Source organism: Myxine glutinosa, chromosome 11 (assembly GCF_964187855.1).
Source record: "Myxine glutinosa chromosome 11, kmMyxGlut1.1, whole genome shotgun sequence".
Lineage (NCBI taxonomy): Eukaryota > Metazoa > Chordata > Myxini > Myxiniformes > Myxinidae > Myxine > Myxine glutinosa.
This window is the reverse complement of record NC_136271.1, coordinates 12709596-12721836: the sequence shown is the minus strand read 5'-3', so window position 1 is coordinate 12721836 and position 12241 is coordinate 12709596. Positions and strand designations below refer to the sequence as shown.

Here is a 12241-nt window from a genome sequence, read left to right as displayed (position 1 = left end):
AAATTTATTGGTGGATTTTATGAGCGTTTCGGGCCAATGATGATTATTTCAGATTTATCATAGTTAAGTTTGAGGAAGTTGATTTGAAGCCAGGATTTTATTTCAGTGATGCAGTTTGTCAGGATAGAGTGGGTGGCGGTGGAGATGGACTTGGTGGAGATGAAAAGCTGGATGTCATCGGCGAAGCAGTGGAATTGGAGACCATGACGGCGGATTAAGTGACCGAGGGGGGACAGGTAAAGGATGAAGAGGAGGGGGCCAATAACTGAACCTTGGGGGACACCTTGGGGGAGGGGAGCAGTGGGGGATTTGCAGTTATTGATTGATATGAACTGGCGTCTGTCAGAGAGGTATGATTTAATCCAAGAGAGGGCAGTGCCGGTAACGTTAAAGGTGGTTTCAAGTCGGGTGAGGAGGATGGTGTGATCGATGGTGTCAAAGGTGGCGCTGAGGTCGAGGAGGATGAGAATGTTGAGGTTGCCAGCGTCAGAGGAGAGGAGAAGGTCGTTGGTGATTTTGAGGAGAGCAGTTTCAGTACTGTGGTTGGAGCGGAATCCGGATTGGAATGTTTCATACAGGTTATTGGCAGAGAGGTGATGTTTGAGTTGAACGGCTACAGCGCGTTCCAAAACTTTCGACAGAAAGGGTAGGTTGGAGATGGGTCTGAAGTTGTTTAGGGTGTCAGGGTTTAGTCCAGGTTTTTTCAGAATGGGGGTAACAGCAGCAATTTTGAGGGATGGTGGGACGATGCCTGTAGACAGGGAGGAGTTTATTGTTGCAATGATAAGTGGAGAGAGAGCAGGAAGGGAGGCCTTGACAAAGCTGGAGGGGATGGGGTCAAGAGTGCAGGTGGCAGTTTTCATTCCTATGAGTTCAGAGAGGTCAGTAGGGGAGATTGGGGAGAATTGAGACAGGGGATGGCAGGATAAGGGGGGGCAGGTGGTTTGAGGGGGAGCGGGTGCAGTGGTGGTCAAGCTGTTGTAGATGTTTTCAACTTTGCGTTGGAAGAATGAAAGGAAGGAGATGCAGTTGTCTACTGTGAATGACTGGGTGGTGGTGTTCAGGGGGCTGAGGAGTTTGTTTATTGTAGAGAGGTCATAATAGTAAGGTTTAATCAAGCCTGGATGAACACATGGTACGTCAGAACACATGGTGAGGTGCCAAGTGAATTTTTTTAAAGTGCATTAAATGCGTGTTTCCCAGTCATGCTGGTCATCTTTTAAGAGTGTCTTTAATGCATGTTACCCAATTGTCCCGTTATCGGATTTTGTCGCAGGTTGTAACCACAGTGCGGCCGGTCTTGTTTTAGCAATGCTCAATGACACAATGTCGTTGAAGAACTGTATATACATTCAATAATGCAGATGACTGGTTCAACCATAGTCCCACTTCCTGGCTGGTTGCAGCAAGGCGGAGATAATGTGCTAGTGCGGCAGATGACCATTGTTACTCACAGTTCATGCAGTTTGGGCTGTTATCAGATGCAAACTATGGCTTGCCACTCCATCAAGATAGGAGGTGCAATACAAAATCTAACAGATTAGGTTTCCATGGTCACAAGTAAACTATTGTGTGGAATGTCTTCCTCACAAGCCTATAATAATGGCGAAACTATGGTCAACTGCTCCAATGGCCTTTAAAATCCTTGGTGTTTTATATTGTTACGGATATCGGTTTCGGCACTCCCCTTACCGAGGGGGGTTTAATCCCCTCGTCTTTTAAGTTGGCCGTCCGAGTCCTGGAACTATCTCGCTCCTTTGCGGGATGAGATTGGCCAGGGTGATTGGTCAAGGATTTCCCAAATACCTTCACCAATCTCTCCGCAAAGCAGGGAAATGAGTCCCTGCTCGAACCGCGGATAAGATGGAAGATTGCCGAGCGGTTTAGCAATCCGCAGCTCGAGCCATTAACAAAGGACTAACCCGACTCCGAGCATTTGGCCAAAATCGCGCCACAGGTATTCAATCAGGGAAAAGACTAAAGTGACCAGATGAGAGGAAAACCCAAAGAATAAGAAGGAACAGGTGTAATTTATTAATTATATACAAAACCTAAACCAAAGAAGAAACGAAAGGTAATGTACAGTGAAGAAGAAGCAGGATACAGGGCAGCCTGAAGCAGTCTTATATTATACCCCGGACAAACAAACAGACTTACACGACAGGGAATGGCAGGAAGGAATGGCTGGAAGGAGGAGAAGGGTCCAGGCAGATGGTAGGCGTCGAGGTCCGGCTCCGGGGTGGACTCGCGTCGTGGCGGGAAACCCTGGCAGGCAGCGAGCGCGTATCGTGGACCGCGAGCGGACGTTACATATATCGGGGAAACTGGGATACGGCGTACGTAATATGTGGCTCGTGCCAACGCTCTCTCTCTCTCTTGAACAAGGTTCGTATCATCAACGGTCCCCTGCGCAGTCCATTACCATCAGCAGTTCATGGCGCAGCTCGTACCAAAAGCAGTCCGTGGTGCACTCCCAGCTCCGCTCCAGCTCATCGACCCGAACTCCTTCTCACCTCATCTGTTCTCCTTCTCACCTCATCTGTTGAAGCAGTCCCTCTCAGCCGCTTTTATTGTCCGCTGTTATATCAAGCCGCCGGCTCCGATGACACGCCTACCGGTCTGCTCACCTCGGCGCTGGTTGGCCGGCAAGGGCTCGCTGGCTCCACCTCTGATGACGAGTTCACGTGCCACACCTTGTTCTTGTGGTTCCGCCCCCTTTTTCCTCGGCTTGAGACCACGTGCGTAATGGTGGCTTGGTGCCAGCAAACAGCCCAAGGCAAACGGCAGCGAACGCTATCCTACTGTTACGGCACTTTGACGAGCGGGAGAGATGACTGGGAAAATTGAAAGGGGCCTATCTTATTTGATTACTGCAACGCAGATTCAACGATTGGAAACAGATCCTTAACTGAAACACATAATAATGAAATAACTACAGAGAGGTCCTATGGTTCTCTACATGTTGTACATGGCCTAACTAGAGTGCGATCTTTAATAAAGCCAATTGATGGGGATATTTACAGGGGATCATTTATAAGGGAAACATTTACTAAAATTTACTAGTGAAGGTTCTAAAAACCGTAACAATTCATATGTATGAATGATCGTTTTAAGGCCATTTTCCCCGCTAGAGTGGGGGTTAGCCTTGCGGGCCCCATGACAATCATGGTTCCCTGTTTGAGGCAATGTTTTTATGGCCGGATGCCCTTCCCGACGCCAACCCTTGGTCACGCTCTTACGATGCGCAGGGATACGGTGTACCTATTCTAAATCCGGGTACACACCGTCATCATTCATCCCAGCAAGCTGGTACTCAATTTGCCGACCTCGGAAGGATGACAGGCTGAGTCAACCCCCCTGGCATTAATTCAGCGATCGACCGGGATTCGAACCCAGGATCGTAGGATCCCAAGCCGGCACCCTAACCACGAAGCCAACACCAGGCCAAGGCTAATATATATATATATATATATATATATATATATATATATATATATATATATATATATATATATATATATATATATATATATATATATATATATATATATATATATATATATATATATACATATATATATATATACATATATATATATATATATATATATACAGTTAAGCCCAAAATTATTCAAACCCTATGAAAAATCTGAGATTTTTGCATTTATCTCATACTTGCTAAAATCGAGTACCAGTTCATTGGTAATTCCCTGCTTGTCGTTAAAAGGCGGCAAAAAGGGTTGGCGTCAGGAAGGGCATCCGGCCGTAAAACATTGCTTCAAAAAGGGGACCGAAAAACAACAACAACCACAGTTCCCGAAAATGGCCAACCCCCGCTTGCGGGGAAAAATGGCCTCTAAAGGTGGTTTTTTTTTGTTTTTTTTTACAAGCTAAAATGGCCTCTAAAGGTGGTTTTGTTTTTTCTTTTTACAAGCTAAAGTAAATGATGAATTGCGAAAGATGATGGGAATAGAGCCTGTGATTGATGCTGTGAAGAGGAACAGGTTGAGATGGTTTGGTCATGTGTTGATGAAGGATGAAAGTGACTGGTTGAGAAGAGTGACGGAAATGAATGTAGAAGGAAGTAGAGGACGGGGAAGACCGAGAAAGACTTGGCTAAAGATGGTGGAAGAAGAAATGCGGGCAAGGGGGTTAACAAGGAGAGATGCAGAAAATAGGGCAAAATGGAGAAGATGGTCATGGGGACCGCAAGGCTAACCCCCGCTCTAGCAGGGAAAATGGCCTTAAAATGCATGTTGTTGTTGTTGTTGTTGTTACAAGCTAAAGTGGTGGAACTTTCACTTCAGGCAAGGACCTTTAGTTGGCATGAACAAATCCACATTATATTTTGGCTCAACATTATTGGCATAACAATTAATGTTGATAGTTTTTGTTTTTATGCCTGTCCAAAATTATTCATACCCCATACCAAGTCTCAGAATTGAGGCCAATGTTTGTGATAATGCACATGATTTTGACATTCCTCAGATTCTTTATAATGTTATGCAATATTCCAAGATGTGTGCATAAAATCTGAATACAATACAAATGTGGTCTATTGAATGTACAGCGAGGAATTTTATAGAACAACACTCTGCTTTTAGACTATAAATTAAGGGGAGCTGATGCAATCATTCTCAGTTCATAGTCAGCATGGCGAAGAAGAAAGAACTCAGTGAGGACCTTCGGTTGTGCATTGTGAATGCTCACAAGGAGGGGAAAGGCTTCAAAGCTATTTCGAAGCAATTCCGAGTACCAGTTGCCACCATACAAAGCATAATTAGGAAGTACAAGGCGTTCCACACTGTAAAAAAACATTGAAGGACGTGGTCGGAAGCCAAAGGTGTCACCTCGTCTGGCAAGAAAAGTATGGCGAGAGGCCAACAACAATCCACGGATCACCATCAAGGCTCTCTTGAACAACCTTGGTGAGTCTGGGACCAATATATCAAGGCAGACACTCCAGCGGACGTTGCACAAGGGACGCCGACCAAGAAAGACTCCACTCCTGAAACAGAGGCATAGAGAAACTAGTCTGGCATTTGCAAGAGCGCACCTGGACAAAGATCCAAGCTTTTGGTCATCAGTTCTGTGGTCGGATGAGACGAAAATGGAGCTTTTCAGGCACAGAGATGTTGCTTTCGTTTGGCGAAAAAAAGGTGAAGCATACAACCCGAACACAGTCCTGACAGTCAATTATGGAGGCGGGAGCATAATGCTTTGGGGATGTTTCTCAGCCAGTGGGCCCGGCAATCTCGTCAAAGTGGATGGCATCATGAAAAAGGAGCAGTACATCAAGATCCTTGAGGAAAACATCAAACAGTCCGCAGAGAAACTTCACCTAGGGCAGCATTGGACGTATCAGCAGGACAACGATCCAAAACATACCACCAAGTCAGTCAAGAAATGGTTCCGGGATAATGATGTAGACGTTCTAGAGTGGCCAAGCCAAAGTCCGGACCTCAACCCAATCGAGAATCTGTGGAGGGAGCTCAAGATCCGAGTGATGGCAAGGAAGCCTTCCAACCTCAAAGACCTGGAGACCTTCTTCGCGAAGGAGGAGTGGGCCAAAATCCCTGCAGAGACATGCAAAAACCTTGTGAGCAAGTATAAGAACCGTTTGGAGGCTCTGATCACAAACAGAGAATTTTCCGTTGATTACTGAATGCGACTTTGAACTGATCTAAGCAAGGGTATGAATAATTCTGGACATGACATTTTTTTGTAAATCTGTCAATAAAATACCCCCGAAACAATGTATTTCTTTAAAATGTCTCTTGCAGTGATTCTTTCAGCTGTTTGTCACATTCTTATGTAACGTAAGCCACAAGAAACTCATTCCTCAAATAACACGATTCAAAATACTCCGAATTTGGTAAGGGTATGAATAATTTTGGGCTAAACTGTATATATATTTTTTTTTATTTTTTTTTTATTTTATTTAAAGTACGTGTTTACAGTAAATTTGAATTTACGGATGCTTTCTGACAGTTTTGTGATTTTTCCCGGTGTATCAACTTCGACGGCCGTTGGCACGTCAAATTCAGCTTTTTAGGACACCCGGAAGGTACCAAACATTAATATTAGAACATCAACATATACATATTGTTGCGGTTGTGAGAATAAAGGTAACCCCCCCCCTCTTAGTTAGTTGCACTTCAACATGTAGCCTCGCTTTAGTTTAGTTATCTCTTATTAAATGTAAGCATAGTCCTTTCCTGTGTTAATATGCGTTGGAGCAGGCGAGTAAGTGTAGGCTTCGGTGCTCCTTGGGCTGGAATACCATGTGCTCTTTGAGCTGGAATACCATGTGCTAGGGCCTGGAACTAGTCTGGGAGGCCCGAAGGAGGAGCTGCAGGGGAGTGGCCAGTAAGCGGCAAGCAGCCAATGGAAGCTCAAGGGGAGTGGCTAACAACAACCGCCAGGGGAGGGGCTTGCAACATTCAGGTGAGACTCTGGGGAGGGGCTATATAAAACCTGGGCCGGATCCACAAACCTCCCCTCCTCCTCCGAGATCCTCCTCCGTGACAGACTGCCCCCGAACTAGCTCTCTGTGATCGAGGCTCTGTGTGCACGAACTCTCCCTGCCCTGCGCTCTGCTGCCTATTAATCGCGCTTGCGAGGACGGTCTCTCCCGGGGCTACCTACGCCAACGACCTTCCTACCTGGGCTCCCTGCACGTGCTGCGAACATCCCAAGGGACACGCCCAGCGAGCTGACCGGGGCGAACGGCGCCAACGACCACGCCTGGAGCGCGTACTTTTCCTTCCTTATTTTCCCCGCGTGAGTGAGTGGGCCCTTGTCCGGGGATTGAGCAAGACCGATTAGGTATCTGCTCTGTCTCTTCACCCTGATCACTGTGTAAATTGTATAATAAACCTGTGTTCTTCCTTTCATTTGGTCATTCACGTCATTTCCACCCATTGGCTTCGCACTGTACGAATCAAACCGCTCAATCCGGTTCAATCATAATTAACGGCACAAGTCACGTGATACGCAAATCACTCGGGCATATCCGACTAGCGTGACCCGTGCGAGGTCCAGCACCCGTCTTCGTGGCAGTGTGTGTACCGAAGGTACGTGGGGATTCGACCCGATACCCTTCCGCACGCTCGCTACGGGGGTGGCGGCTGGAATTGCTCTGCAATCTGCCCCACGAGTATAAAGTGGGTCACGGCCTCGAAGGCCCGAGGGGGAAAAGGGTTTAACCCCCCTCTGTACGTCGACGGGCTCGAAAACAACAACACACACACACACACACACACACACACACACACACACACACACACACACACACACACACACACACACACACACACACACACACACACACACACACACACACACTTTTTGCATCTTCAGATGTATATGGCTGCCGAAGCAGTTTCTTGGCTATTGGGCACAACCCTGGAAAGGTCGCCACTCCGACGCAGGTTACTCGAATGGCTCATTCATCCCAGTAAGCTGGTACTCATTTTGCCGACCTCGGAAGGATGGCAGGCCGAGTCAACCCACCTGGTGTTATTTAACGGACCGACAAGGGCTCAAACTCAAGACACCAAGATCTTTAGCCAGCCACCTTAACCATTACGGAAGCATCAGGCTTCTAACACTTAGATTGAGTGATCGCATTTTGATGAGGTATTCCAACAATGGACAAATTTTTGGACAAATTTGACAGAAATGAGAGCTGGAGTGATTTTTACCCTTTCACCAAAAATATTCTTAAATTGAATAAAACAATTGCCATTTTTATTTATATCTTGGCAACAATGGCAAACGCCAGAGGAAACCCTGCATGCATTTGGAAAAGAAAAAGGAAAAAAGTAACGTTCGATGCAGTGCATGATGGGAAGCAAGGCGACATGTCGTCAGGTTCACTATGTCAATAAATTATATTTCGTTCAAAATCATGGTAGATTAGCAAACCTATACATTTTTGGAAAGGTTATAGCATAAGGAAACTAAAAATCAATGTTTACATTTGGAGAGATACCTGTATGGCGGCCATTTTGGATTTTCAAAATGGCCACTGTAAAATACATATTTTGTTCTATTTCTGCCTCTAATTACCCTAAAAACTTTTTAAAATATACTAAACCTATATTTTCAGGGACAAGGAATCCAATGAAAGTATCAAATTAGTGCTATGGGGAATGGTAAGACACGAATCAAAGGTTTTGAATTGCAAAATACTGTCTTTATATTCGCGATAAGTTGCATAATCAAATACATGTTATCATTTTGTACAGGCAGTTAATAACATCAAAATGTGTCACAATAATTCATATCACCAAACATACACAGGCAGTCAGCAAAATCATATATACACATGCAGTCAGTATAACTTCACATCTACACAGGCAGTCAATGACAAAATATACACAGGCAGTCAATGGCATCAAACATACACGATTACAGAATATGCCATTTAGAGTTCGTCATCACCGTCCTGTGTGTCGTATCCGACAATATAGTCCGCATCGTTTTCACAGTCCGTTCCACACAAGCAAAGGTCGGTCAAATTGATTGGCAAATCGAATTGGTCGAATGGTCGATCGAATGGAATTCGATGAATCGAATCGAATCGAATCGATCGAATGGTCGATCGAAGCGATTGGTCGAATGGTCGAATTGGTCGAATGGAATTGGTCGATTGGTCGAATTGGTCGAATCGAATTGGTCGGAATTGGCAAATGTAAACATTGATTTTCAGATTTTCCATGTAATAACGTTTCCAAAAATGTATAGGTTTGCTAATCTACCATGATTTTGAACGAAAAAACATCGTGAACCTGACTAATGAGGAGAAATCAATATTACAATTAAATGAAAGCGTTGTGGAATCAAACTCACTGGCGTTTGCTTCATTGCGTACTCCAACTGGCTGAGCACCATGGCTTGCTTCAGATCAACTTCAAACTGTTCATCAGACTACAGATAAATGAGAGAGCAAATGGTCATAGTGACGAGAACCTCTGGCTGATCCAGTCTGCATTGCAACATTAAATGTTCAGCCATACAGTGCATCAGAAGATGTGGCTTGTGTTTCTGACAATTCTTCATTGGCTTACTGGCAAAAAGGCCTGCAATTCCTATCACCTGAGCATTTATACATGTTGTCCCAATTACAATACATAACATGTTAAACTCAAATAGCACTCAGTAGAGCACATACCTCCACAAGCCTGAACAGTTTACACTTTGTATCCCACCGATAAGCGCTCTACCGAGCAGCTTGTACGCACCTTAACCAACATCTAAATCGGCTTGTTATTGTTGCCAAACCAACTCATCCACCAAGTTGTCATAAATCAGTCTACAACCTTTTGGAACACAGTGCTATGCATCCTTCTTGGCCCTATCAATCAATGGTGATGATTCACTAAAAAAATTATATGATCTGGATTCGTATTGGGATCTTCAACAAAATCAAATCGATTTGAACTTGTCACACACACACCAGTCCACAAAATTTCGTCCAAATCCTTCCATAACTTTTTGAGATATCCTGTTCACAGACAGGGTTAAAAACATAACCTGCACCTCAGGCATACTTAGGTAAAACATAACCTACACCATAAAGGTGCCACCAGGCACCTTAGGTAGCAGAGGTAATTAATGATATTCCTACCATCTTGCATGGTCCCCTAGAGAAAGCCTGTGGCCCTAGTGCTTCACAAACCAGCTGGCCAGGCCCAATGCTCGTTTAAGGGTGGCAAAAAATTGAAATTTCACTTTTAGGCCAGCGGTAACCTGCCTACTCCTCACAAAATACCTTAATCGTTAACATTTACCAATGAATACGAGTAGAAAGGACACCCAGCTTAATATCCAACTGAGAGTTGAGGCATTCAGCCATCTCAAAAGCAGAATCAGCTGTGATGCCATTTGAAGAGAAGGAACGGATGGAAGGAGAGCATACTTCAGAGAAAGACTTAGCACGGTGCCACCAGGCATTAGACGCGGGAGAAAAGTTTGAAAGTTCATTCTTAAGGTTGGACAGATGTTGTTTTCTGGCTCTCCTGAGAGTGGACACACGCACACACGTTGCGGACTTTCTGGAATGCACGGAGACTGCCTTCGGTCAGATTTGCCTCCCAGGAAGAGAAGGCAAGTTGTTTCAAAGCAACTGCCTCACCACAGGATTCAGTGTACCATGAGTGGGAAGAGGGGTAGGATCATTGAAGATGAGAAGGGATGAATCTGTGCATGACAGAGTGCAGGTTTCTGTGGACGAATTCCCAGGATGAGTTAGCATCAGGGGCAGGAGATATGGAAGACCAGTCTTGAAGAGAGATGGCTGCTTGCAGTCCCTGCTAGTTTGCTTGAGTGAAATGCCACACTCGCCAGCATTGAGCATCAAGTCAGCTCTCTGAAAATAGCCAGAGAGATGTTGACTTCCACAAGCACATGATCAGATGAACCAATTGGAGCAGAGGAAGAGCAGGAGACATTTGCAGGAAAGTTAGGCATCACCAAGTCCAGAAGGGAGTATTTGCCATTGGAACAAATCCGAGTTGGAAAGTTCACAAATTGAGTCATTCCCATGGAGTCACAGACATCCTTTGCTAAAGTGCTATGGCTGGTGAGAGAGGTACTAACACCCAGCCAAGTTGCATGGTGACAATTAAAATTGACAAGTACGAGTTGGAGAGAGTTAGGTCGAGTCGTTAAAAGTTTGTCCATGTTGTCTGAGAGAGATGTAAATCGAGTCACTGTTACACACAACAACTGTTAGGAGAACAGTAAAACACACAGATCAACAAGCATTCTGAGTATTGCGCTGCAATACATGTCCCCTACCGGCAGTCTGTCGTCCGGAAAACTGTTGGAGAAATTACCAGGGGTTCTTTACCCACAGGTTCTGAATCGTTCCCAATCGCAAATTACCTCAGGACAGGCTCACCTGTGATTCGCACTCGGGACTTCGATTTATACACCTTGCAGACAGGTCAGCAGAAGCACAAGAAAATAAGTTGTTGATAAAGAACTTTTCGAGTCGCTAAATATCAGTAATTTATTATATTTTCTGGTTCACGATTAATGATCGATGTATATATATATATATATGTTGCTCGGCTTGGCTCCGCCCCTCCGGAAAGCGCACGCTGTGTCGCGCTGTTGACGTTTGCGAGACGAGGCTGAGGGAGCGCGGTGCGGCTTGAGGAGAACTCGAGAATAAACAAGACACATCCATTTTTTTTCCCGTTTAATTAACGATATCTGCCAAACCACGTGCCCTATCGCAAATTCCAAAAGGACATTTTAGTGGACTGACGTGCTGAACAGATCTGTGAAGTTTCCCCTCGATTGGATCAAAATGAGGAAGGGTCTCGGTTTTAAAGGGTCATGCTTAAAAACGTCATAACTCTGAAACCATGTGATGCATGACGTCATGCTCGCTGACTTTTTTGTTCGTCATGGGTATGCAAAGATTGGGTATGCAAAGAACATACCCGTCATGGGTATGCAAAGGATTCTGCCTGCAAAGTTTGGCCTCGATCTGTTCAGCCGTTGCAGAGAAAAATGGTTTTTTGTGGTTTTCACGAAAAACAATATGGCGGCCGAACCACGTGACGTCATAATTACCATTAAAATATTCTACAGACCGAGTCCCTCCTGTGGTGAAAATTTGATCTCAATCGGTCCTATTATTGCAGAGAAATTGGTTTTTAAAGGAAATTAAAACTTAAAATGGCACTGAGTTAAGGATCATCAGAATTACCAAAGTTCAAAGTGCCATAACTTTGTTAAAAATGATCGAAACGTCGTGAAGTTCGAACTTGACTTGTAACTTATCATGAGGAAACCATGTACCAAGTTTGAAATCATTAACATTAAGCGTTTAGAAAAAAAGTCCGGAAAACTGTTCTTTGCGTGACGGACTGACGGACTGACGGACGGCGTGCAAACCTATAGTCCTCTCCGGTGTACACCAGTAGGGGGACTAATAAGAGGTGGAAGTAGAAGGGAAGTCGCAGCCAGAGGTACTCCTGAGGTTTGGGAGGTGTAATGTCAGTGCAGGGTAGTGAGAAATGGAGTTCTTGATGTAAAGTGCAACTCCACCACCGGACGTGGTCTAGGCCTATAAAATTGGAGGAGACATTGACCGGGGAGACACTCTAAGGAGTTGGGGACAACCTGTGGGAGGAAGGATTCTGTTAAACAGGTGATGCAAGGTTTATCGGCAGCAGCCTAGATTGAGAGATCCATCAGGTTAGAGCAGAGACCTTGGATG

The 12241-nt window shown here is 44.9% G+C and overlaps 1 protein-coding gene across 8 annotated transcripts in view; it reads right to left on the bottom strand.

The window, feature by feature from the left end:
* The window catches only part of GKAP1 (G kinase anchoring protein 1), a 51434-nt gene that overhangs the window by 34543 nt on the left and 4650 nt on the right, over positions 1 to 12241 (bottom strand). For 4 of the 8 annotated variants that reach the window (XM_078786389.1, XM_078786390.1, XM_078786394.1 and 1 more), the window contains one exon: positions 8857 to 8934. The exons of the other annotated variants lie outside the window; for them this stretch is intronic. In XM_078786389.1, the coding sequence (XP_078642515.1) occupies positions 8857 to 8934 (78 nt within the window). The remainder of the gene's footprint in view (positions 1 to 8856; positions 8935 to 12241) is intronic. 8 annotated transcript variants of the gene reach the window in all.